This window comes from Ixodes scapularis, unplaced genomic scaffold (genome assembly GCF_016920785.2).
Source record: "Ixodes scapularis isolate PalLabHiFi unplaced genomic scaffold, ASM1692078v2 PGA_scaffold3__209_contigs__length_174095766, whole genome shotgun sequence".
Classification (NCBI taxonomy): Eukaryota; Metazoa; Arthropoda; class Arachnida; order Ixodida; family Ixodidae; genus Ixodes; species Ixodes scapularis.
The window spans coordinates 45,162,465-45,189,816 of NW_024609868.1; the positions used below are offsets into that span (position 1 = coordinate 45,162,465).

Here is a 27,352-nt window from a genome sequence, read left to right on the forward strand (position 1 = left end):
ACTATCGATAGTTTGGCACTACTAGTTTGTAGTAGTATTCGCGTGCGGAGCGAACACAGATGCCGCACCGCCGCTCACCTCCCTTTCTCCTCTCTTCACTCAAACTCCCGTCTTCGTCATCACTGAACGCTGTACCAAAGTTGGGATGGTAAGTGCATAAGCTAGTTGGTGTCCCGTTTGAAAACAAGAAAAAAAAATGAAGTGAGAAAAAGAGAAGAGGGAGCGGACGCAAGCTACTAGCGCAAAACTATTGATCGTAAACCGTCGACAGTACTATCGATAGGTTTACGATAGTGGACTATCGATAGTTTTCTGATAGTCGACAGTCGATAGTACTATCCATAGCTTTTTGATACTCGTCTCTTGATAGTACTATTAATAGTTTTTCGATAGTCGAATATCAATATTATTTCGATAGTTTTTCGATGGTCGACTATCGATAGTTTTTTTATAGTCGACTATTGATAGTACTATCGATAGTCTTTTTACTATCGATAGTCAAATTGCTGGCGTCTATCAATACTATTGATAGTACTATCGATAGTTTTGCACCACTACGCAGCCGACGGTACAAACTGTTGGGACCAATGAGACAGCAGTCAAGCGCGGTACATCATCGTGGTGTTCGTCATGTTTCTGTACCTGTTTTATAATCGCTGAACCAATCCCAAACAGAGAAGTCCCAGTGACTCGCGCTTTTGAAGCTGCTTGATACTGGTCCCTTTACATCGTAGCGTCGGCTCCGTCTGGACTTGAACTGCAACCAAGTTCGGTCGGGTAGTGCACCGTACAATATAATAATTGCAAAAAAAAACGAAAAAAAAAAACGAGGTATTTGATCACGTTCCAACACCCTGTGGGGTACAACCCACGTTTTTGGATGTATCAGTCGACAAGTACACGGAAGAGCGTCGTTCAAACAGTATCCTCTGTTGCCTGCACGCGCTCAGGTACGGGCTGATAGCGACCCACCGCCACCAACCGCTCCCACGAACAACAAAGAAAAAAAAAATCTTTTCGAGAGACGTTTTTCTTTTTTTTTCCCAAACTTTTGGCGCCGATTTTAAGTTCACATTAAAAAAAAGCAAACCTCGAAAGAATCACTTTCTACCGCGGGCAATGTGCAGTCAACGTTCTATCGGCTCTGTCGTTTCTGTTCATAGAACGGGCCGATAGCGTAGCGAGTGCCACCGAGCGGACGCGCCACGAATTGTCTCAGATCTAGTAACGTTGGGTACAACACGGCACGCGGCACACAGACACGAGAAATCTACTAGCCACTACAGTGTTATATACGTGAAAGGATTTTGAAAGGAAGCATAATTTTCTGCACCCGAGACATTTAAACAAAAATGGCTGAGAGAAACGAAACTCAAAATTGTGGTAAGAATTAATTCGAGAAGTAACTAATAGCAAATTCAAAAATTTCCCACGTCTTTTGTATAACACTAGCATACCATCCCATGCTACGCTGAAGACCTGCAGCTCTCGTTCAATTGTGCAATATTAAAAACAAAAGTGTGCCTTTCTGTCCTCTCCTTTGACAAGTTTGCTGATTTTGTCTGATTTTACCCCTCATCGCTGTACACTCATCCTCCGCTAATATGTAGGTTTTGACCGTATTTCAAAGTTTCAAAACTTACCGTTGTCTAATGCAATAGTTACAAGCGAGTTTGGTCATTTTTCCAATGGAACGCGATCCATTTTCTAATGGAAAATTACCAATAAGTGCTGATGACATTTGCATTAGACAACGGTAAGTATTGAAACTGGCGTTTGAGTCGGACCTCTGTCTCTACATTTTGGTACTGACTGGCCATTCAGTGATAAGTAGTTTATTTTTGCGGTAAGAAAAAAACACGCTTTTCCTTTCTCCTCAAACACCCGCTTTATTTCGCGTGGAAAAGTTATGTTTTTATTTTGTTGTGGAACGCTTCGTCTGATAAAACCTTTTATGCTCTGTTACGAAGATTTAATATTAAACCTTATTTTAATTGAGACTGGGAGTGAAGGACTGCCAATTTAACCACAGGTTGAAAGATCCTATGAGTAGCGAAACGTAGCTTGCGCGGTAACATGTGTAAACGCCATGTGCAGAGCCTCTTTTGCCCCTGATATTGTCAGCAGCGCATGGTGTGGCTTATTCATGCTTTTTGCTTTCTGATTCGCTGTTTGGCGTTCTTACCGGCTAATGATACCACGTACACTGCTATGAACAACGCTACACGTGAGCGTTACGTGAACACGTGCGCGTTACGTGAATGAGCTAGTCAGATAGGCAGCCAGCTGTCTTTCAAAGTTATATTGACGGTTATAAAACAGTTTGGCTTCCGAATCAGTCTCAAGCTTATAAAAGGCTTTGGATTTAAGCCATTAACTCTGCTTACGTCAGTAGGTGGAGGCTTCTCGTTTGCGTGAGAATGGCGACAGGTGTTACCGTCACCTGCTGTCATCCCGTTAAAGGATCGCGAAAACAGATGTTATTACGTGCTTGGCGTCTTTTGAATTTGATTATAGAGCCTTCCCGATGATTGAGAAGTGATACTTTGGTGCTCTATGCCTAAGAAGAAATGAGAAATATCAAAGCGAAGAGTGGCGCTTGCATGAGTACAGAGGCCGATGTTAGATATGTGTGTTGAGTTTCATAAGAGGCAATGACTTTCTTTTTTCCTGATCCGTATTCAACACATCAACCAAATAGGTTGTTCTTTTCTTTTTCAGGGAAATACCACTTATCAATGACAGACTCGTATTCAAAACATCAACCAAACAGGTTGTTCTTTTCTTTTTCAGGGAAATACCACTTATCAATGACAGACTTTTCAAAAAATTTCGGACGCATCTAGTATGTTAGATGCTTCGAAACCTAGTTACAATTTTCTCCAACATAAAGCATGATACTAAGAAAACGTCGAGACGAGAGGAAGAAAAATGACAAAAGTACAAGTACAACACCTCCACGCCTCCGGACCAAAAGGTGGTTGGCATGATTAGAGCTTTGAACTTTCTCCAAGAAAGCACGTGTGAAGCTTTCCGGTTTTTTTAAGAACAACCCTAAATTTCAGGTATCCACAATGAAATCATACACATCTGCCATGTTTGTTTGTTTCGTTGTTTCTTAAACCGGGGGGCCGGGGGGGGGGGGGGGGGGGCGAGGAAGGCTGGAGGGGTGATGAGAGAGAGATTAACAACGCACAAGGACTTAAGGAAATAAGACACGGTATAAATATAATGCAATACCAACAAACGAATTCAAAAAATAACCTGCGCCTGCCAATTAGCACACAAATTAGTTCGGTCGGCAGAGAGAGGGAAATAAAAAACTTGTAATATTTATAATCTAAGCTCGCTTATGATTTCATATTCTATATATTAAAAAAGGAAACCAAAAAGCGCTTCGTCATTTTTTACACTTATCGCCTACATTGATTAATTGGAAAACGATTTATCACATACAACGCCCTGCCAGCGACCGATTTGTTCTGAAAACATGAGCGTGTTTCTCGGGAAGATCTGTGGCCCATCGGCAGTACAAATGCACTGTTTCTCGAAGAGCAGAGCTCACCCAAATGAATAACGGCACCATCATTGCCACACACTTCGCATCGCTTTGAGAAGTGAGTGGCGCAAACAGCACACAGGCGCTCGCGGGTTTTAGTGTATACGAGAGGTTTTGTTATCTTTATTTCGAAAGCGATCCGCTGAGTATATAATTATTCAGCAACGCACCTTGTTTGTTTTTTTGAAGGGCTACCCTATGGAACGCGAAGATGGGAAGATGGTTACAAAATTCCAAAAGTCGGTGCCCATGGTGACTTACCTTGTCTGCTTCATTGTATCTGACTTCGAGAGGACTCAGACCGTCGCCTCTGTCGACAAGATACCGGTAGGTGCAACTTATTTACCGGGCGCAAGCTTTTCTTTCGTCCGTTGGTATCTCTTGATACTATATTATACCAAAGAAGTTGAGTACAATGCAGTTGAAGGCACAGGAAGGCACAGCTGCAGATGATGTGATTGCACGAGCTTTCCTCAAAGGAATTCGCTTGATGAAGCCAAGACTATGTCTTCCACAACGTTGAACAAACTTATGACATGACCAGATTTTCCGCATTACTGTTATTATGGTGAGTTCTTTCTTGCAGTTCTCAGTCTACGCAGCGCCGAATCAGCTGAACAAAACACTCTACGCTTTGGACATAGGCTCTCGGATATTGAACTTCTACGAGAAATACTTCGGCCTGAAATACCCGTTGCCTAAACAAGGTAATAATTTGACTCTACGTATGAATCGCAGGGCCAGCCTAGTTTGTGAATTAATGATAGGATTATATTTTAGCACTGTAGATTTCTTGGTTTTTAAGTACAAATATTTGCGTATATGAAAATGAAGATTTGATTAATGCTAAAGTCTTAACAAAACAAAACACTGCTGTGGAAGTACACAAAAGCGAAACTCCACTAAAGAAAAATATATAAAGAAAAACAGCCAAAGGAGAAATTTCTGTAACGTTAGGTCATTGGGAGATATTCGTGGCTGCTTGAACCCCAAAGCCGTGGTACCTACTTTCCGCGTCCCTGTTCTCCTTTTAGATATGATCGCCATTCCGGATTTTGTGTCGGGAGCTATGGAACACTGGGGTCTAATCACCTTCCGGGAAGTGAACCTACTGTACGACTCCAAGCTGTCTAGTCCTCGGAACAAGCAACGAGTTGCTGCAGTCATTGGCCACGAGCTCGCGCACATGGTACTGTGACTTCAACCCTTTTAGTTAGCGATTGACAGCTTGAAATGTCCTTCAGCGTGAAATAGAGTCAGAGTCTAGCTTCACCTTCTTGTACCGTTTTAACTAAAATATGCCCGCGAAAGTTCTGTCAGACAGATGAACTAGGTCATGCGTTTGGGTCAGGGGTGCTTCTTAACTCCTGCGATGAAATGAAGTAATCAAATTTAATATAGATGGCGCCCTAACAATATACCTATTTGAAAAAAGGGATTGACTTTAAAAGTTGGTTATTAAGTTATGTGGGTTACTGACGAATTAAAAAAAATCTTCCTTTAGGACCAATACACAAAATTAAAAATATCCTTTAATGTAATGCACACATTGCAGTGTGGTCTGGTAAAATTATTACCATGGTAAATGTTTTGCGACATTAAAATGAGAGAAATCAGAAGTATGTCCAATATACTGAGAAGCACATGCTTATCTTACGAGGAACAATGCAAACACTATTACCAATATATACATTTTGTTTTATGTGAAACTTTACCGTTATAGATATTCTTCGATAGAACCTAACGGTATTTCCGTGTGTTATGCATACTCCAGTGGTTCGGAAACCTGGTGACCATGAAGTGGTGGGACGACCTCTGGTTGAACGAAGGCTTTGCAAGCTACATAGAGTACAAGGGCATTGACCACGTCGAACCAGATTGGGACATGGTGAGGCCTTCTACGATTTTTTTACGCAATTTCTGACAAGTAAAGGTTGTAAACTCTCGCTTAAAACGCTCACGAATACACGTGACTTTAACGTCTAATGGTAATATATTTGTGAAAAATGTGACTGATTCAGAAGTCAATCTAATTTCAGTTTTAACAAGGACGATGTGTGATTCTCTATTTGTTGTCTTATACTGAATTTCTTTTTTTAGATGAACCAGTTCTTAACAGAAGATCTTCAGCCAGTCATGGACCTTGACTCGACTACCACTTCACACCCCGTCGTGCAGAGCGTTAGTCACCCTGACGAGATCACTGAAATATTCGACACAATCTCGTACAACAAGGTAGGTTCTTTGCATCGTTATGCCTCCCATGTGTACCTTGTGCGCATATTTGTTAGAATTACTTCTATAGAACTACTGCGTTCATTCCAACTGTTGAAAATATATCAAATTACATTATTCTTTGTTTTGATTTGTTCCTTTTTTGTGCGCAAAAGGTGTAGGAGTATTCTTTTACCTCAGTGCTGATACGATAGATCCCTAGGCTGAACTAGAGCTCTGCACGGGCCGAAATTTCTAGACCTAGCCCAACCCGGCCCGTAAGGGCAACTGCCCAGGCCCGGTGCGGTCCCGGCAGAATTTTTAGACAGAAGGTTGAGCACAGCCCGAGCCCGACAAATCTTTTTTTTTTTTTTTTCAAAATAAGTCTGAGCCCGGCTTGAGCCCGACATATTATATATATATGAGCCTGAACAAGTTTGCAGGCTTTAACCTAAAAACTTCCTCAGCATAAAGTGAGCCTATTTGATATATTATTCTTTTCAAAATTGAACCGTTTTCTTTTTGTTATTTTTTCTACACGATAAATTGACAAGATACAATAGACAAATGTATTTTCGAGAATATGGGTAAAATGTGCCCTTCATAAATGATTTAGAGAAAAAAAAGTGGGCAATAATATATTTACGGTATTTATTTCTTGAAAAGAGATTGGACTCTTCGTCGTTCAATTTGTTTCATGGAGAACTTTCCTCGCTACATGTTTTTTGTAAAGAAACAATCACAGTCACGCTAATGTATCTTCAAAAGGCTGTATAAGCATAAAAAAATCTATAATAAGGAGCTGATTTTTAGGTGCATGGTAAGGCCCCCTGCACAAAATGCAAAATCAAAACCTCACGTTTTTTGTTTGTTTGTTTTTGGTTTGAAAAGTAGGGGAACAAGACACTTATGTTGTACCCTGCGACTAGAGTTCCCTCTTTTTTTTTACCGCATTTTCTTACTATGCTGGTGGGATCCACACGTTCCTTTTTATCCACGTGAAGACTTCCCAAAAGCAAAACGTCTCTTTTTTATTTCTTCTTGAACGGCGCCAGTAGTGATTTTGCATTTCGCTCGTTTGTTTTCATTGAACCTCGAACAATCAATAAGCACACTTTTTGTTATCAAAAATTTTGAATTTGTGGCACACGACTGCACAGCCACGGCCCAAAAAAATTGTTGTTCAAGCCCGGGCCCGGCCCGGGCCCAAGAAAATGCGTGCTACCCGGCCTGAGCCCGGCCCGCTGGCCGGGCCGGGCTCGGGCCGGGTAGCACGCTGGGTGGCCGGGCCGGGCTCGGGCTTTCGGGCTGGCCGGGGCCCGTGTGGTGCTCTAGACTGAACGACTATTTTACCGATGTACATCAGAACTAGAAAAAAAAAAAACATATTTCATGCTTTTTAGATATTTTAGTGAATGCTATTTTCGTCAGATATCTTGCGATTTCTCATTGGCGTGGATTTCCTCCTGTAGATGAACATATTTAGGATTGTGCGGATAATGTGTCGCACCACTCGTGTTTCTCTTTTAGGGTGCTTCAGTCCTTAGAATGCTGGAAAATTTCCTCGGCCCGACGATATTTCAAAAAGGCGTTTCAGTAAGTATGCCGCTAAAATCGTATTGCCTATTTGTATACCATTTTAATCGAATATAAGAATTTCATAAAGTTGCGTTTCTCACCTGAGTTGATATCCGCGAAAAAAAAGCTTGGAGAAAAGTGTGACGTTCCCCTGCTGGGCTACTTTGCCATGGAATCGACGGTAACCAAATGCGATCTCCCCATTTTCTTCCAGTCGTTTCTGACTCATCACCAGTTTGGTAACGCAAAGACGTCAGAGCTTTGGGATGAATTGTCTATGGCTGCAGGCGGCGTGAGTAAGCACTTCTTTTCTTACACTACGCACAGTTACAAACATGATTACTTGACGTATAGCCATCGAGAAATAATTCTACGCGTGAATTTGAGAAGCCGATCCAGCTCTGAGCACAAGACAATCACAGCTAAACTAATCGAACCCTGATGTCCAAGCGTTGTGAGGACACGGATGAAAAAAAAAAAAAAAAAGATTTTGAGTTAATTTTTTTGCATAACATACAGTCGGCCAATCACAAGGAACGATAAAAGGACCCCAGCTCAGAATACGATTAGTAGATCTTAAAAATGTGATGGGCGCAGGGCTAATTGGCATGTAAAACGCCATGCTCATTGTCATAACACAAATCCCATTCGTGTTTTTTTTTTTCTCTTTTTCACTTTTATTTACGAATGAAAACGTATACACTATCCATATTCTGCAGGGAAGTTAGCTGACATACATTTTAAGAATCGGATGGCATCACAATTCGAGGACATAATAATTAACTGCTAAGTAGTGTAGCGTAAGAGCCCACACTTTGTCGCGAGTATAATGCTTTCAGCTGTGCATAAAACGGCTCTTCGAACATTTCTTTGTGCGAAGTTCTTTCGTGGCGGTCACAACGTGTCAACCATCATGGATACGTGGACGAGGCAAATGGGTTATCCCGTGGTCACCATGACTCGCAGCTCCGACGACCCCACACTGATCACAGTGGTCCAGGAGAGGTTCCTGAGGAATGCCCAGCACGTAGCGAATGACTCCAACATATCGCCTTTCGGGTACGTTTTAGCGCACTTGAGTATAATATCACTGGCCGTGCATTTGCAACGCACAATGTTATAAAGTATGATAATCTTTCATTTTTTTTTCTAAAAGTGTAGATGTTGGAGCGACGGCAACCCCCTACTCTGCACAACGTTTACAAAAGTCAACAATAGATATGCAAATTACTTCCAAGGCGGTGCAAATGCACGCGTTTGTTGCCGAGTTTTAGGTTTGAACTACTGCGGGAGCATTTTGAGCCTTCAAATGTTATTCGCGGTGAGAAGCTCGCTAGAGGCGCTTCTGTTTTTCTCACGATGGGTCGTACACGTGCAATCCCCGCGGTTATGTTTTAATCTTTATAGTGCATGGAAGCTTGACATTGCACGTGCTTGCATTAGTAGAGGAAGTTGAAGTATCCTCACTCTGGGTTGTGAAAGAATTCCACCACGTGGCGATACTTAAACTCCTCGTCCCGAATAAATATGTTTACTACTGTAGACAACTGCAAGCCTAGCGACCTGATTGGTGCCCCTTGCATGCAAGCATGTGCAGCGTGCGCGCGAAGGTAGCTTTGGCAAGCTTGAAATGCACGGGCTTTCCCACACGAGCGGAGACATGGCGGCGGCCGGTCGCCATGCGTGCAGTCGTCTGTAGCAACTGCGACCGGACACTAAAAGGGCGTGCCCTTTTAGTGTCCGGTCTCTAGCGCGCACCACAACGTGCGGTGTGTAACGAGGCCCCGAAGCATTGTCGAATTGGTAGCAAGTTCGCACTAGGGTTCCTCAATGCCCTTCTGTTTATTGGGCAGGAGATCGAAAAATAGGGGGGCCTTTATCGAGCTTGTTGTCCCACGGCCCGGCTTTTACTAACACAGAACAAAAAAAAAAAAAAATTGAACATCGCCTAGCACGGTCTGGGCACGAGCGCCTCGCTTTGACCAGGCTAGAGTAGGATGAGGCGCCCTAGGCTAGAGCAGAGCCGTATATGTAGAGAGTTTGGTCAATGGGAGGCGCGGGCAGAGCCAGGGCGTGCGGCAGACTCGGAAAGAGGGCTTGGCATGCTCTCTTGACCAACCAGAAGCCGAGAAGAATCCCCTAGCGGTGGTAGCGAGAAACAGTTCTGAGCCGATCGATCATCGAAGGTCTATGTTCGTATATGGTTTAAATAAGTGCTTAAGAGTGAAGTGTAGTAACTCTTTGTGGTTGAAAATAGGGTTCACGTGTTGTTTCATCATGATCATGCAGAAAGATGTAAGAAACGAATGCGCCGCTCAACTCTGTTTTGCGCGGAAAGAGTGTGACCGCTCTGACGGCAGATTCCCGGCGCTCGGCGTTTGGCGTAAGGATTATGTCGATCTTTCCGCTAGTCGCACTCTTCCACCATCATTTTAGATGAGTGTGATTGAAACATCGCGTGTACCATATTTTCAGCCATCGAGAGTTACTCCAATGCAGTTATCAGGTTTGTTTCTTGCGACCACCGCCAGGGTAATATTTCCGGCTTCTGGTTGGTCACATTCGAATTTCTGAAGACGCCCTGGAACACGCCCAGCCCGCTTTCGGCCAATGGCGCCGCTTCATTTGTCTCCTATACTTCCCAACGAATGGCCAAACTCTCTACATATACGGCTCTGGGCTAGAGTATAGCACGAGGAGCGGCCTTCGAATAGTCATCTTTGATTTCTCGGACTAAAACACAACAAGGAACATATTTGGTTTGTTGTCCGCACAACTGAAGAGTACTGGTACTCTTCAGTTGTGCTTGATTGTTGAAACTCGTCCTCTATAGGCTGCTGCCATCCCTTGTATAGTATCCGATGCCGACAGCGCGCGCTCGCGGTAAAAAAAATAAAAAAAATCGTAGCAGTGTCAACACCACGAACACGTGCAGGGAGAGGCGCTCATAAAAAAGAAACGAAAAAGTGGCGTTCGGAACGAAACTCTCGGATGTCATCTCCCTAAGCAAAGCGCACATGAGGGAGTTCGCACCGGGGGCGAGACAGATGTAGCTACTTCCCGCCGTTCTCACCTCGCCTTCGACTATGCACTTTTTCCACAAGGGCGTAGCCATCTTGCATGTTGTCACTCCTGGTATGTGGTAAAACATCCTTTTGATCTCTCCACACCGCTGGAAGGTGTTTACGAAAAATGCGTGATTGGCACACATTGTTGTTTTGATTCACCTATATTTTCTCGCATATTCCAGGTTGAAATGTTTCATTATTTTTTTCTTCCGCATAGCAGATACGAAACCCATGTGACCGTAAACTACACGAAACAGAAAACGTCTACACTACTACGGCCGCATACAGGGCAAGGATGGCAGGGATCGAGGAATTTCAGTTTGTCTGCCTCCAGCGCCGACTTCCTTCCCCGAAAAAGTTTGGGCGTCTCGTGAGCCGCGAGCGGGCACGCGCAGCCAAAACGCGGCGAAAGGCAATGAGCACGTGCCGGGGGCAGGCGTCCGAAAGAGGCGCCCTGCCGTTCTCATATGCAGAGAGCAAGTCGTCTGCTCCTTGCTCAGGAGTTGCGGTGACGTCAGAACGACGCCAAGCTCTGATTGGCTGATTGAAAAAAAAAAAAAAAGAATAGGGGGTCAATCTTAATGTTTGATGCCTTGAAATCTACCAACTATGTTTTTTTTTGTTTGTTTTTTTAATTAGCTAATAACAACTCGGCGTCGTTTTGACGTCACTGCCACTCCTCCGCAAGCAACAGACGACTTCCTCTCCGGATTGTCTGGGACTTTATTAGCTTCGTTCGAGTTACCCGCACCTCCTGCACCGGTGCAAAAAAGCGCAGGGCAGTGTACTTCCGGTGCACGCATTGAGACACAACCGGAAGTGCACCGCCCTATAGGATTGTTTGCCCCGGTGCGGGGGGGGCGCAGTTAATCAACGAAGCTAACGACATCTCAGGTTACAGATGTTAATTTACACGAACGCACATTCGCCCGCGTTCCGCCTGAAGTGTAATGTGTTGTTATTTGGTATACACCTTATACTCCGTTTACCCTTAAGCTGATACCGCGGCCGAAGCTACGAGCTCGAGCTGGCCTGCGCATAGTGCGAGTGCATGTTCTGCGGAAGAACGCTTCGAAGTAAACGACTTCGATCTCTCGTGCTTGTGGCAACGGAGTGGGGCGTCTGCACGCCACTCGCACTCAAATATGTTCCGACCCACCCTTCCCTAGGTACAAATGGAGCATACCACTCAGCTATAAGACGTCCGCAGCCAAAAACAAAGTGAAGCTGGTCTGGATTCACAATGACCGAGGTATGTGATCCTTTTTTGCTTAATTGTTTAACTTCGGTGTTTTCTTCGCTCATGACATTTCCAATTCTCTCGTTCTGTTTCAAGATGAGTTTCACATTCATGACGCCGGTCGACACGGCTGGGTTAAGTTCAACGTGAACCAAACGGGCTACTACCTCGTCAACTACGATCCGACGGATTGGCAACGTTTGGGAGAAGTCCTGCAAAAGCATCACGAGGTACGCATGTCGTCTTTATATCCGCCATGGTAAGCAGCGAGGTGTGCTAGGTATCAGTGATTATGTAAAAGAAGAATGGGATCCTCACTATACCACTTGTACCTATTCTCCGTCAAATGTGTTCTCAAGCGTTTTGATCACGAAGAGCCTTTATCTCCCCTGATGAATAGCCGAGGAATTCTTCTCAGACTCCGGATCGATGCAATAGACCTATTGCTATATTACCCAAGTATCAAGGAGAATGGAGGGATTGGTGTTTTACGCGCCGTACGTGCTGACCTCAGCAGTAGTACATTTTCTAAAATAAAAACCTAAAACAAAAGGCATCTTGCAAGCGCGTTTGTCAACGCTTTATTTTGGTTATTTACTTCGAATATTTTACACGGGGAATACGTGCACCTGTGGCGTGTGGAACACCCCCTGCGTTCTCCTTGATGTTTGGGTAATATAGCAAACGGTCTATAGAGCAGAGGGGAGACCCAAAACCCTTACAACAATATCGCACATACCAGGTACCTTGCAAACAATTGTGCGCAAACTAGGTGCCTTGTAGACAATATTGCACATACTAGGTGGGGTTTGGCTAACAGTTATGCATCGATGAGTGGCTCAGCTCAGGTCTGCAAAAATAAGGCTTAACTAGAAAACAAAGCCCTCTATATAAAAACACGGTCGGCTGCATACATTTGTGAGATTGCGAAACCTTTGCGGGTACTCTGTGGAAGTCCTAGGTCTTTACAACCCAGTTTGAAAACCATTGTAGTATAATCTGTGACGGTTAAATTACAAAAACTGAAGGCGAATTCAACCCACACGTGCAGCGTGCCATTAAAAAAAAAAACAAATACTTGCATCTCCTGCAGTAGTAAAGGAGATAGGTCATAGCGTGTTGAATAATTCCTGAAGCAATCAATAACAAATATACTTGTCATAAGGTTTACTACAGTGTTGTAGACAAAAGAACAGGAATCCGAACTTCCAATGCCGTTGTAAATGGCATATTCTCCCGAAGATGACCAACAAAAACATTACGCAATAACTCGTTGATATCTTCCATACTTATCTGTCTATAAATGCAATAATTATCAATATGTAAAATTTAATCTCAAACTTAACGTCATCTGAAAACATTTGTAAGCAAATGACCACCACCAACAAGCATCTCATATACCCCAGCACGCAGAATGTAGAATGCTGTTGTCTTTTTTTAATAGAACCGCAGTCTAATTTGTTTTTTGCGACATTTCTGTTACTGTTATTGTAGCACTACTTTCACGTGTGTATTTCGTGCTGCTAAGTGTTTCGAATTTGCCTGTACCTGCCGTGCCCGCAAATCGCAGGAACTGACACCGGCCGACAGGTCCAACCTTCTCTACGACGCGTTCCAACTGGCCTGGTCTGGCCGTCTCTCCTACGACGTCCTCTTCAACATGACCCAGTACTTAATTCACGAGATGCATCTCATCCCCTGGTCCACTGCACACGGCTCCCTCCTAGCATTGTCTCACCTACTTGAGAACACCGAAGTGCGGCGCCCCATGCAGGTGAGTTGGATACCACAATTCCTTCGGCGCCAGGCCAGTAACGAACAGACGCTATAAAAGTACGGGACCTACTTCTTCGTTCTATTTTTTGGTCGCTTGAAATATACCAATTGCCCGGCGTTGATGGACGGCAGCTGAACACGTCGTATGAAGGATATTCCAGGTCCAACATGTAAAAGCACAAAGAGGGCTTCTAACGTGAAAGGGAGCGAAAGTGAAACGGGTGGGAGGCGGGGTGGGGGGGGGGGGGGGGGGGGGTAGCGTAGAACGTAGACATCCCGTGTGAAGTAACTATATGAGAGAGTTACGGGCACACATATTCCGTCAGATAGCACAGTTGTCTCTTTAAGACGCTCTCTGGCTTTTCCGAGTGCTCTGGGGCTTTGTTCCTTGTATTACATGGCATTTTACGCGCCAGCAATCCCTGCCTGACAGGAATGTGTAGAGGGAATGTGACCCAACACTGCCTGAATATTTTGAGGGAAATTTATATTTTATTTTCAAATACGTTTTTTTATATTAAAAAAGGCATTGTTTGTAAGAACGGTGCTGATTTGATCACTGAAAATTTGTTTAGATATTCGCGCCGATGAAACTTTCAGGAATCATGATTATCGACCTTCTGTGTACTTCCCTGAGAACCTCCACACACACTGCGGGTGTTTAAAATACACGAATATTAAACCAATCTAAATAAACCTTAAGATTCTGAGTGTGTAGTTTAGCCGAATAGCTAGTATTCCGACGAAGTAGCACGCTTTTTATCATATTAATTGATTCAACTTCTGTATTCTTTCTTTAATTCAGACACCAGTGCTTGTTACCCTTATTCTTTTTTTTTAAATAAATTCACATTTAAAAACAAAAAGGACCAAAAGGGAAGGTTTCAGCACTAGACAAAGTGAACCACTTGACCTTTGAACTTTTGAACTTTGAACTTTTATTTTCAGCAACATTATGCCGAGGACACCGGACAAAAAGCTAACAGAAGCTAGCTTGACTGGGTCCGGTGCCCTTGCATGTACAGGGAACACAATCATATTTAAACAATCCTAAATATTTCTTACAATATTCAAATCAAACAATTTAAAATCTTCCAATAAAAATTTTAAAATCACCGACATTAGAGAAAATTTTTTTTTTCTTAATTAACAACACAAAAAAGTACGCAATGTTTTCTTAGTTATACAGTGAATATCGATGCGGTTAATTACAATGTTGTTAAGCAATGTAGGAAGATTATGAGCAAGAGACTGCAGTGCATAATTTGTACGAAAATGGGGAACCTTCCAGAATTCTCTACGACGAACATCGAAGACTGATCCACGCTCAGTCAGGTTTGCTAGCTGTGACAAAAAAAAGCAATAAACTCCAAAGTTGAACAGGTGTAAGAAAATAGCAAACGATAGCAAACCTAACCCAGAAGCCCTAAACTATGACTGTTTATGTCCCATTGTGGGTCCTTGCCGGCGTCTTTCTACTGCCTATTCAGCTACCCGACAGTGCCAAAGCTCCATTTCTTGGCCTGAAGAAAGAAACTACACATCCTAGAAAGCTGGAACACCATGAGATCATGACGCTGGAGATGGTGATAAAATGCGATAGTTTGAGAGCCTTGCGTTATAACGCAATGCTGTCAAACTATCGCATCCTCTGGTACGGGTATACCCGGACCAGAGGATACAAGAAAAAAATTTTTCTCTGCGAGCCGAGGTCCACCTATGCCTAATATTCGTCGAACCGAGAAATGGCATTGTAGGCGCCTGTACTGTTTTCTTCTAGAAAGCTTACCAGACAGAAAAAAACAAAAAACAATATCGTTCTTCACGCAGACAAGTTTTCTTGTTTTCTTGTGTTTTTTTTTTTTTTTACTGCAATTAATGTTACAGGCGCCCACAATGTATTTTTTTGGGGGGGTGGAGGGGGGGGGGGGGGGACTTGGTGAATATTGGGCTTAGGTGGACGTTGGCTCATAAAGAACTTCAGTTTTTCTTATTATTATTATCTAGGTAACGTTATGTTCTTAAACTCTCGCATTTTGTCACAACCGGTAGCGTCACGTTTCTCGCGGTATAAAGTTTCTCTGCGATGCGTAGTTCAAATTTGCGGGCGGAAAAACTGCTTTCTTATTTTCTCGATCGGGCCTTGTAGATCGTTTCAGTTGCTTTCCTCGCGGTAACGGCACAAGCCGCCAATAGTTGTGCATAATGTCACTGATCAAAATGGTAAATCAGTGTTGAACTGTAAATAAATCTCTAATGAGACGAAGTTGTGCCTACAAACTGAAACATAAGGTGTGAGCACCCTGCGTTGTCGACGGAAGAGCGACCGTCCGAAACCCAGAGCCAGAGTCGGTCAATGGAAGGAGCCGGCGAAAGCGGCGGCGCCGCCAGCGCGGCATATTCTTTCCGTGATTAACTTGCAAAGTAAGAATGCGCTGGGATTACCATGGAGGATTCGCGTAGCCCTGCACAGGTACTTTTTGTTTCTGGATGAGGCTGAAAATACATAAATGTATAATTATAAGAGATTGGTGGAAAGGAGGAGTTTTAAGATGCTGAGTGCGTTTACTGGGCCAGGAAAGGTGATATTGACGTCAAAAATTTCCTGAAGCATCAGGCGACACTGCGAATGTGGGGTGCGTGTTCAGGGTTTGGGTCAAAACTCCCACGGAGCCGAGTCCGCAGTTTTCACTGCGCAACTCCGTAAGGCCGCAGCCGCGGTCGCGAGTGTAGTCAAAAAACGTTTGAGTGTGTTCTGAATGCCGCCGTGACGACAACGTCGCGTGCGTTGCCTTTTCGGTTACGAGGAGTCACACATTTCACCTCTATAGCATGCTGAAATGAAGTACAGTCGCCGGCCATATGAGCTCCCCCGGCCGAACGCCGACCGGATCAGCGAAAATCCCGCACGCGGCGCGTCGAGCGTTGTTGCGTTTTGGGAGCCGGGCTATTGCGACCAAACCATTCCGTTATCAAAGGGGTGGACGCATAGCTTTTATCGGGATTCCAGCCTTTCGAAGTGTGAATCACAAAAACATGGCCGGTTAGAATTGCCTTCTTCGGGTGTTGGCCCCAAGTGTTCGGAGATGATGTTATAACTGCTAATAAACTAGAGCTTGCTTTAGGCGTAGATAAAGCAGAAGTGTTCGATCGATGCTTACAAATGCAAAAAACCTATGTTTGATATGATATTAGGCATGTCAACAATTATCCCTCGGCAAGCGAGAACTGGTCGACCGGGAAGCTATCTGCAAAATCATCGTGTAGAGAGTCACCCTTGGCGAAGCAACATGCTACTGAGCGCAGAACAATAGTCTCCTCGATAAAGCGCGTTCATGAAAAGTGCCTGAATCTGAATTCTGCTTCGACACAAAGCATTTTTTTTGTTATCTATAGCATATCCTTATAGATTGAATAAATTATTTCAAAATCGCTTATCATTGTCTAGTTTATGTTTAAGAAAGGTTGTAAGAAAAAGAGGGAGGGGGTGCTTGGTGCGTACGATTACTCTTCGGGTAGGAACTATTTAAAATGACAAACCGAATTCGCAAATAAAGAAGTAGCATATAACACGTCAGAGACATTGTGCAGAGAAGAATTTCGATAAGCCGTCTGCGTTTACCTACGACCAGAAGCGGGATTGTTATCGGCCGTGCTTCAGATTCACGTTTCAAAAGGCGGAATGCTATTAAACTTCCTGTGTCCACCCCTTTGATAACGGAATGGTTTGGTCCCAATAGCCCCGCTCCCAGAGCGCGGCAACGCTCGACGCGCCGCATGCGGGATTTTCGCTGCTCCGGTCGGCGTTCGGCCGGGGGAGCTCATATGGCCGGCGACTGTACTTGAATACATCCTAACGTAGAAATTGTGGTTGGAGTGTATTTGTGAAGCTCATTGCCTCCTATAGGGAAATATTTGAGGCTAGTGGTTGGTTACAAGAGCTGTCGACTGGTTGGTTACAAGAGCTGTCGATCATCGTGCCCAAGGTCATTGGAACAATTTTGGTCAATGGCTTGTCCTTATTTTTGCGCTATTCTTTCCAATAAATGACCAAACTCCCTACATATACGGCTCTGCCTAAACGAGCGCCTTACCTCTGCTTTTCCACACGCAGTACGTTCTGGAACGTTTCGAGCCAGAGCACACGATGACCGTCGAGAATGGGCCAGAACTTTCCAGAAGAGCATAACATGATAAAGAAAATAACTGGGCCTGCCTAGGGTCACTGGATCCTGGGAATGGAGCGTCATTGCCTTCACTGTCTACTAACCAGAAAGAAACTGATATTAGATTACATACGACCACACCCCGCAAATTGATTGACTGATTGATCTCAGTAGCCACTTCGGTCCATTCAAATCTCCAAAACTTTTTAAGTGTCGTTCTGAACCAGTCGCGCCAATATCGCTATGAAACATCATTGCATTGAAAGCTTTCCTCGTTAACATAAGCGTCTTTGTCACTGTGCATGCGCAGTCCACTTATCAGTCATGATTATCTACACACATCTCCTGAAATGATATTGTTGTTTTCGCGTATTTAAAAAATGAAAAAAAAATATTCTTCAATGTCGCCAAGCACCAACGCTGCCCGTGGTGGCGGCGCGAAGATGTGAGCTCGTTTCGCCAGTGTGTGGATGACAAGATCTCGGTATTCAAGAAATTTCTTTATTAAGAAACCTGTCACCGGGAGTCTGGATAGTCTCAACAAGAATGGATAGGTCAGGGAGAAACTACTAGTTTTATAATCCAAAATGGCGACAACTCGGGGAGCCTGGCGCTTTTTTCCCAGGATTCAGTGACATAGTCCTGCCAAGCGAGGCTCGAACCTCGATCCTCCTCGTGGCAGCTGTGTGCTTTGCCGACTGATCCACGCACGCGCAATAGAAACGAATACGTCTGTCAGCGAATGTTTATTACAGCGGAGCTGTTAAGGGCTAGGTTCCCCAGGATCGTGTCCGGTATGTCGACACAAACCTACCTCGGCAGCTACAGCCATCTATAAGCGACGGCGCCAAGCACTCAACCAGTCCGGTTTCCGCCGTCGCTTATGGATGGCGGCAACCTTTCCAGCTATCTTAAAAGAATTGATAGTTCGGCGCGTTGGTGGAAATTCATCGTAGAAAACAGCGCGAAAAGCAGGCGACAACGAAGAAGCACACGTAACGAGCGCAGCGCTCGTCAGGTTTGTTTCTTTGTCCTCGTCTGTTTTGCGCGCTGTTTCCTGCGCTCCTACGCTCTTAGCAGTTCCGGTTTGGACTCACGATGGGTCGGTCGCGCGCGGCTGCGGAAGGGGTGGCGACGTACGCAGCAGCGCGGATGGGTACGCAACAGCCGCAAAGCCGCTGTCGCCTCGACTTCCACTGCGTCCAGCGCTTCAGATTCCCTTGCCAAAGAGCACATCGCTCGCCTGGGAAGCCACCGCCGAGAACAGAACTAGCGATGTAAAGGGCGCCTGCAGGCCAACGCCACGGACGACGACCGTGCCACGGAGGCCAAGCGCAAGCACGAGGCCCGGCGACGACTGCACTCCACGCCGGCTGAACAGTTCCCGGGTGCGACGGCAAGGTTCCGGAGGGAGTTCGTAGAGAACCCGTTTCGCGTCACGTCCGCCGTTTGCGACCGACTCTGGTTCGCCGGAGACGTATCCACGATCGGCGGCGTGTCGGACGAGAAGAAGCGGGAATCGGGCGCGTGCGCGTTGCGGCAGTGTGTCGAGTACAGCTCGCTGGTCTTACTTCTTCACGAGAGTGGAAAGGCTGAACGTTTTTGTCAAGTTTATATGGTAGCTTCATTTTAACAATAATTAATGTGTCTGACCTAATAGACTACTTCCATAAAGCCCTGCATGCAACACGGCGCGCATTGCACTCTGGGAACTAGTTGGCCAGGGAGGAGAGTGCCATGGTTTCGGTTTCGATCGACACGTCGACAAGAAATTACACACAAAGCATGGACTATTAACGGCCGTTATCTCATGTTTTCTGGCCCCGAGAGCGTCATTGGTGGTCTCTAAACTAACCTAAATGGTCAGACCTCGAAGCTTTAGCTGGGCTCAACTTTCATACTCCTGTGAGGATGCGGCTTGCTTTTCGCCCAATGAAGTAACAAGAAGCGGACGCTTGGTAAACAAAATACGTGTAAGGCTCCAGGTGACCGAGTTTCACTTGTAATTCACTGGTACTAGACGGGAATATTGAAATTGGACTCAAAGATGAGGTGACTAAGCCACGTCTTACTACGCTTGCATACGGACTCATAATATCCGCTGTTTCGGGAACCAAGGAAAGTGCCCCGCCTTCGTTTTGTATCGCTCGAGAATGAGTGTATTGTACATTCGGAAAAAAAGTCAGATAATCGAAAACGCAAGCAGCGCGTTCGGTCGCGGCGTGATAGCATGAGATGAATTTGCTCAGTCGAAACCGAAACCGAGTGGCCAACTAGTTCCCAGAGTGCACTGCGTGGTATTTCGCCGCATTGGGGCGCGTCGGTTTTGGAAACAGTCCATTGGGAGCTTGCCATCGCTGTTCGATGTAAGTCATTCGCAAACATAATACTATAGCGGATACCTCGACGGTTCATGTGCAGACAAGGTTTTGTGAGTTTTTTTAGAGCCACCGAAGACGCCATGGGCTTCTCTTTTTCAGACTTACATTCGCAAGCTCGTTGACCCTCTGTACAAAACGCTGGGGTGGGAGGACAGTGACAAGCATATGAACAAGTAAGTGGCTAAATGCGAATAAATAATACACGTAAAAACGGTAGAGGATTAAATGAGGTGGTGAACGTTCCTTCTATTGAGGTCAAGTAAAAACGCTGAGTGTGAAAAAACGACAGGACAAGACAGACACGGTATCCCAACACAGGTTTGGTGATACACCGTTCGGCGGGTATGTATGTTTCCGTGCTCTTCCACGGTCTCAGGGTTTTATTTTTTTTTTCCAGGACAGAGATGGGCAGAGTTTAAAAATGATTAGATCTTCCACACATTTGTATTTTTAGAGCGCAGCTCTTAGGCGCTCGTTCCCGTGTTTTGCGGCGCCGGCGTCGCCGCCGCCGCAGACCTATACACCAGTTGGATTCCCCGCTAAATTTAGCGAAGAAACTGAATTGGTGTGTAGGTCTGTGACGTCCCATAATGCAACACTACGCATTCAGTTTCCCAACTAAATTTAGCTGTAAAACTGACGTCACATGACCTTAACACCAATTCAGTTTCCCCGCTAAATCTAGCGGGAAATTGATTTGGTGTTGAGGTCACTCGACGTCAATTTTCCCGCTAAACCTAGCGGAGAAACTTAATTCGTTGATAGGTGACGTGACGCCGAGTCTTGCGACTCCATTTTCTCCTCTAAATTTAAAGGGGAAACTTAATTGGTGTTGAGGTCACGTGGCGTCAATTTTTCAGCTAAATTTAGTGAAGTAACTGTGGGAGGAGAGGAGGGTATGGAGGAGGAGAAGAAGGAGGAGAGGAAGGAGGAGAAGGGGAGGGCCCTCCGCACCCTCCCCTTCTTCTCCAGCTGTGTGTGCTCTAATCTCGCATTACAAACATTTGTAAACATCTTTCATTTTTTTTCTTTCTTTTTTTACAGCCTACTGCGAAAAGTCATCTTGGACTTGGCATGCAGAAATCTTCATCAGGAATGCCTCAAGGAAGCGAGGCGTCGATTGTTGGCTTGGGTCGACGGAGGACAGTAAGAAGTTTCTTTTAATATTTTTTCCGTACATTTTCGTGAATTTCAATGAAATATTGATTGCCCACAGATAATTTCAAATATGGTATCGCCGTCTTTTTCTGACTTTTTTTTTTCTTTCTTGCATCTAAATGCATTTTTATCAACAGGTCGAGCATGTGTGGCACTTTGCTTCCCCCGGCTTTCTCGTTAATTGCTCGAATGCTGCTGTCTGATTGCAAGAAATATTTCATCTTTCCACCTTCTGATACTATTCTGTAGATCCTCAGTACTTTATTTCGTATCTCAACTTCCGCTTATAACCAGGCACCTCTGCCAACATGTCAACACCGTTAGTTCTTGAACAATCCCTGTGATTTCTACGTAACTTCTTCATAGCGTTTTAACTAGCTACACTGAAAAAATCTACATCTTGCCATAGGGAAGTGCCGAGAAACATCCGTGGCGTGGTGTACCGATACGGAATCTACCAAAGCAGTGGGGACTACGAGTGGCAGTTCATGTGGGAGAAATATCTCAAGGAAGTGTCTGCACAGGAAAGAATCAACCTTCTTTATGGGCTGGCTCACGTCAGGAGTCCACCGCTCATCCACAGGTGAGGGTGCTCGATCTTTGTCCTCCTCCTGCTCTTGCGAGTTTACTTCAAAGCTAACGGCACGATTTTTACACTTGTTTAGTCTATGTGTTTGAAATCGCAGATAGATTGTAAAAAAAAAAAACGGAAAAAAAGGAGTGATCTTCCGGTTTTTTTTACCGTGTCTGGTTTCCTACATTTCATTCTGTCGTCATTTTCAAGTTGTAATCGCCTAATCATATTGTGTTATCAAATATATCACTATTCATGCCGAAAGTACGATCTTATGAAGCAAAGTGCGACATAATACAAATAGGAAAAACCAATGGCATTGTCCAAATACTTTCTAGGATGATCATGCTGTGCTTACGTTGAGTATTAAACGTCCTACATTTTACTTTATGCACATAACTAAAGCACCGCGTTTTTAGAATCTTTTAGCGAAGTTGAGAATGCTTCTGCACAAATTTTTATATAGTACTTAAGTAATGAGCATAGGGAAGAAAATGGTATCACTCGAATTGCCTTGGTCCCCTTAAATAAGCCTTTGCCGACATTCCCAATACTCTTTCCCTCTGGTTTGGGAGAAAGTTAATTGGAATGGTACTTTCTGAAAAGCCACGAGAGCAGTGGGTTACTTCAGTTGGTATAATTAGCATATTACGGTTGTATGCTTCTCGTGTGTTTCATCTGAAGAGAATGTAGGGATGGCCGAAGGGGCTTAGCCGAAAGAGCTCGGGGAATTGGCGGCGCGGTCACCCGAAGCGTCCTCCGGAGGCGCCCGATGTCTTGTCTTTCCCTTTGGCGGCAAGCGGAGGCCAGCTCCCGAAAGTGGAAGCAGATTTCCCCGCGTGGGAAGTAAACAAACCTCTGTTCGCGGGTGGTCGCCCTCGCCGCCGAGGTAATTGGGGAGGCGACTTTGTCAAGGCATGTCGGCGACTCCGGGGAGAGAGGGATGTCCGGCCTCCCTTCGGGATGTCGGCGCGCCTCTTTGGAAAAGGGGAGTCTGAACGAGCCCGTGCGCGGAGCAAGACGTTATTCTCCCGCGGTCCCGAGGGCTCCGCGTACTTTATCCTGCGGGGTAGAGAAGTTGCCGTGCGCGGCAACGGATTTGGCGCTGAGGCGCTTTTGTCGACGTCGGGCTGCCGTGAGCGGCAGCAGCGGCGTGACAGCCTTGTACTATATTCGTTCTTCTTTGTAAATATATTTGTCGAAAAACCTCCATCGAGTTCTCCGGCTCCTGACTGGCGAGAACGGCAGATCCCCGCACCACCGCACGACACTCAACGGTCACCCGGCTCCATCGAAACCCGAGGGAAACGACGGAGTGCCGGGAAAACCACCATCGCTCAAGGAAGGAAGAATCTTTACTGGCGCAGTCGACAGGATCGTGGACGTCGTCGGCCACTTCGATAACATCGTGTGCCAGGAAGACGACGGGGCCGGTGCTGGCGCGGAGTGTGGCGGTGTCCATCGGCAGGAGCCCAGGGCCAGTCGAGACGACCAGCAGCCTGGAACAACGAGGCACGGCTACGAGTACGCCTGTGGCCGACAGCGGCGAAAGCCGAGAAGCGGACGTCGCGTGGGACGAGCGACGCCAGTGACCTGCGGGTTTGGCGACACCCGACGCCTGCAGCGGTGACAGCCTGGTCTCACAGAACGGACTCTGCGTGCTGTGATCGACGCCGGGAACTCGCGAGTTCGACGGCGTCAACGACTTTCGTGGGCTCCACAGCACCGCAAGGTACGTGGTCGCTTTCCCTTTCGTCGCCGGCTGACACCCGCGCGCTTAGCTGCATGACGAAGTGTAGCTTGCGTAGGAGGGGGAGCCCTAATGATGGAGGCGACGAGGGTTCGCGTAGGGAAGCGGTTCCACTTAGCGTTCGGCTAGCCCTTGCGAGGGAAAAGACAAAGGAGCTAGAGCGGCAGGTTCGAGCCGCAGAACTCCGGGCGGAGGAGCGGAGAGCGAGAGCGCGGCTCCTAGGGCAGCGCCGTGAAGAGACGCAGCCTCTGGCAGCGGAAGACACGGCGCCCGAGGCTCGCCATGTGAGGGAGACAGAACCGGACTCGCGAGGCGACCAGGAGGCAGCCGTGGGGTCCGGGGCCGATCGTGTCGTTTGGGAACCGGAGACGGCCGGGGGGTCCAACGCCGATCTCGCTCTCCAAGAAGTAGGGTTTGAGGCCGATCGAGCTGTACCGGGACCGCAGGCAGTCGTGGGGTCCGAGGCCGACCGTCCCGTGCTGGGACCGCAGACTGCCGGGGGGTCCGACGCCGATCGCGCTCTCCAGGAAGCGGACACTGTCGGGTCCGAGGCCGACCGTCCCGTGCTGGGACCGGAGACTACTGGGGGGTCCGACGACGATCGCGCTCTCCAGGAACCGGACACGGTCATAGGGTTCGATGCCGATCGTGCCGTACTGGCACCGATGACTGCCGTGGTGTCCGACGCCGATCGCGCTCTCCAGGAACCGGACACTGCCGTAGGGTTCGAGTCCGATCGCGCTGTACTGGGACCGCAGACTGCCGGGGGGTCCGATGCCGATCGCGCTCTCCAGGAAGCGGACACCGTAGGGTCCGAGGACGATCGCGCCGTACTGGGACCACAGACTGCTGGGGGGTCTGAGGGCAATCGGGCCACTTGCGAACCAGGGTCTTCCTGCGTCCGGGCAGCTGGAAGGGAAGAGCTCCCGGAGAGCCAGGGTTCGGTCCCGGCACCGGGGAGGCTTGTAGATGCTGATGTCGCGAGGAGGGCTACTGCAGCTGTTCAGATTGCTCTTCGGTGTCACCACGACGGGCCTTGTGGTGAAGGTGTGACACAGTGGGTGCCACCAAGCGGGCGGCGCGAGGAGGTACCGGTGCACGAGCACGAATCGCCGTGGGGCGACAATTTTGGAGCGGGGATGGCGATGGCGCGCCATGGGCGCAGAGTTGGTCCTTTCTCTGACCGAACCGACTGCGAAGCGAGTACCGAACGCGGTTCCGTGGAGAGGCCGAGCCGAGCACGCCTTCGTGGGCCTAATGAAGCTCTGGCGAGCTACGCTGTCCTCGTGACAGTCGACACAGGTGCCCGAGTAGGGCGTGATTGTATGGCGGCAAGGGAGCGCTTTGTCGCGCTCATACACGCGGTGTCAGCGGGCGTGCATGTGGGGAAGCGATCACTGCCGTGGCCCTTGCGAGGTGCCATTGAACTTACACCTTCGTAGCGTTTGCGCGCTTTTTGTTTGTTGTGTTTTTGTTTACGGCAACTCTTGCGGCGCTTTTGATGTCGTTGGTGCGACCAAGACAGGTCCGCAGAGTCTAGAGTTAAGTGGGTGATCAAGGTTTCTGTCTCCACGAGCAGAAAGAAGTGTTGTTCCTGTTTTTAATTTTCATTTAGCAGGTCGTAGTAGAGGAGCGTGGCTGTGTTTTATTTTGCGTAATCGAACGTTTCAGCTTTGTTCAGTGTTCACCAAGCGTTTTCAGTTTTCCCTTGACTGTTGGTTCGCCGTGATTTATTGATGTTTTGGTCTTTTGGTTGCGGAAGCTCTTGCGGCACCAACGGTGTCGTTGTTGCGAGCGGTCCAGGTCCTCGAGAGGCCTGCTGAGAAACGGAGTGTACTAAGAAGTGTTGTCCTCTTTTTTTTTTTCTCTCAGTTTTATATAGCAATTGGTGCCAGAGGTGCCTGGCTTCGTTATTTCCAGCCATGTGTTTTGTTGTTTTTATTTTTCGCTTCAGTTTAAGCGGGTTGTTTTTGTGTTCTTGTTGGGTTTTCGGCCATCCTCTTTTTGTAACTGCTGGCTAGTCCAGAAGTAGCGCAGTTTTCGGGGGGACGTGTAGGGATGGCCGAAGGGGCTTAGCCGAAAGAGCTCGGGGAATTGGCGGCGCGGTCACCCGAAGCGTCCTCCGGAGGCGCCCGATGTCTTGTCTTTCCCTTTGGCGGCAAGCGGAGGCCAGCTCCCGAAAGTGGAAGCAGATTTCCCCGCGTGGGAAGTAAACAAACCTCTGTTCGCGGGTGGTCGCCCTCGCCGCCGAGGTAATTGGGGAGGCGACTTTGTCAAGGCATGTCGGCGACTCCGGGGAGAGAGGGATGTCCGGCCTCCCTTCGGGATGTCGGCGCGCCTCTTTGGAAAAGGGGAGTCTGAACGAGCCCGTGCGCGGAGCAAGACGTTATTCTCCCGCGGTCCCGAGGGCTCCGCGTACTTTATCCTGCGGGGTAGAGAAGTTGCCGTGCGCGGCAACGGATTTGGCGCTGAGGCGCTTTTGTCGACGTCGGGCTGCCGTGAGCGGCAGCAGCGGCGTGACAGCCTTGTACTATATTCGTTCTTCTTTGTAAATATATTTGTCGAAAAACCTCCATCGAGTTCTCCGGCTCCTGACTGGCGAGAACGGCAGATCCCCGCACCACCGCACGACACTCAACGGTCACCCGGCTCCATCGAAACCCGAGGGAAACGACGGAGTGCCGGGAAAACCACCATCGCTCCTGGAAGGAAGAATCTTTACTGAGAACATTAAAACAAGCCCCATTTACAATTTTTTTAAATATTCTACGTCTTTACTGTCTCTTTCTTTTCTTCTATGTTATAGATACTTGGCTTATGCCATGAACGAAAGCTACGTTCGTCGGCAAGACTTCTTCAGCGTGTTGTCCTTCCTTGCTGGAAATACAGTGGGACGCGATATCGTCTGGAAGTTTATGCGATCCAAGTGGGACAAGCTGGTTCAAAGGCGAGTAAGCACGTCTGGTGCCATCCCATGTATATTAACGCCTCTAAAAGGTGATTATATATATATATATAATCACCTTTTAGAGGCTTTAAGTGGGACACTCGGCGAGAAAGACATCGAGATCGCCGATGACCAGTCGCGGTGGTCGGCAGTCTCGTCGACGATCCCGCAGAGCGTTCAACTTAGAGCTCTAGGTCGCAAACACCACAGAAATTATACAACGTATCGTAAGCATTAGGAGTTTAATAAGCGTATGTAAACGGCACTGTTCTATACTCTGTTCACCCTTAAGCTAAGACTGCAGCCAAAGCTACAAGCGAGAGCTAGCCCGCACTCCTTTGAGACATGCATTTCTCGCGCCAGCGCTCGTTCTGCAGAAGAACGCTTCGAAGCACCGACCTCGATCTCTCGTGCTTTTGAAAACGGAGAGTATCGAACGTTGTTCGAACGCCGGCGTCTGTCGTTCGAACGCGAGACACTGCGCGATGAGTAGACGACGCTCTTGCTCGCTCTGGATGCATGGAGGGAGACTGTGGATAAGAAAAAGGCAGCTAGCCTTTCTGTCTACCCACTAGTCATTCCAATCAGAGCTTGAGCTTGACGCAGTGACGTCTCTGCTCGCCTTCATTCTCTTCTCCCCTCAGTTTCTCAGCGCATAGAAACGAAAAACGAGTTACACTAATTTGAACCATTTCCTTAGTCCGTGAAGGCTGAAATAAGTGATTTCCTTATTTCTAAAGCGTAGCGAAGCTTTGAAAGAATGTGTTCAAGTTTAGAAGTTTCATGACATTGTTTGGGGGTTGTCACGCACCAGTTACATGTATACACAAAACGTCAGACGAATGCCACGACGGGTCAGAAAGATATCCGAGTTATGAGCTCTAAGATTTCGGTTTCTCGATTTATAAATGATTGCAAGAAAGGAAGAGTAGGATATGTGC

The 27,352-nt window shown here is 46.8% G+C and overlaps 1 protein-coding gene across 1 annotated transcript in view; it reads left to right on the forward strand.

The window, feature by feature from the left end:
* The window catches only part of LOC120841356, a 160,973-nt gene that overhangs the window by 83,314 nt on the left and 50,307 nt on the right, over window positions 1-27,352 (forward strand). The window contains exons 3-17 of the mRNA XM_040212234.2: window positions 3,749-3,886; window positions 4,146-4,266; window positions 4,594-4,748; window positions 5,334-5,447; window positions 5,660-5,794; window positions 7,304-7,369; window positions 7,566-7,643; window positions 8,232-8,410; window positions 11,589-11,671; window positions 11,756-11,889; window positions 13,230-13,433; window positions 20,082-20,155; window positions 21,027-21,128; window positions 21,550-21,723; window positions 26,271-26,411. Coding sequence (XP_040068168.2) covers window positions 3,749-3,886; window positions 4,146-4,266; window positions 4,594-4,748; window positions 5,334-5,447; window positions 5,660-5,794; window positions 7,304-7,369; window positions 7,566-7,643; window positions 8,232-8,410; window positions 11,589-11,671; window positions 11,756-11,889; window positions 13,230-13,433; window positions 20,082-20,155; window positions 21,027-21,128; window positions 21,550-21,723; window positions 26,271-26,411 — 1,898 coding nt within the window. The remainder of the gene's footprint in view (window positions 1-3,748; window positions 3,887-4,145; window positions 4,267-4,593; window positions 4,749-5,333; window positions 5,448-5,659; window positions 5,795-7,303; window positions 7,370-7,565; window positions 7,644-8,231; window positions 8,411-11,588; window positions 11,672-11,755; window positions 11,890-13,229; window positions 13,434-20,081; window positions 20,156-21,026; window positions 21,129-21,549; window positions 21,724-26,270; window positions 26,412-27,352) is intronic.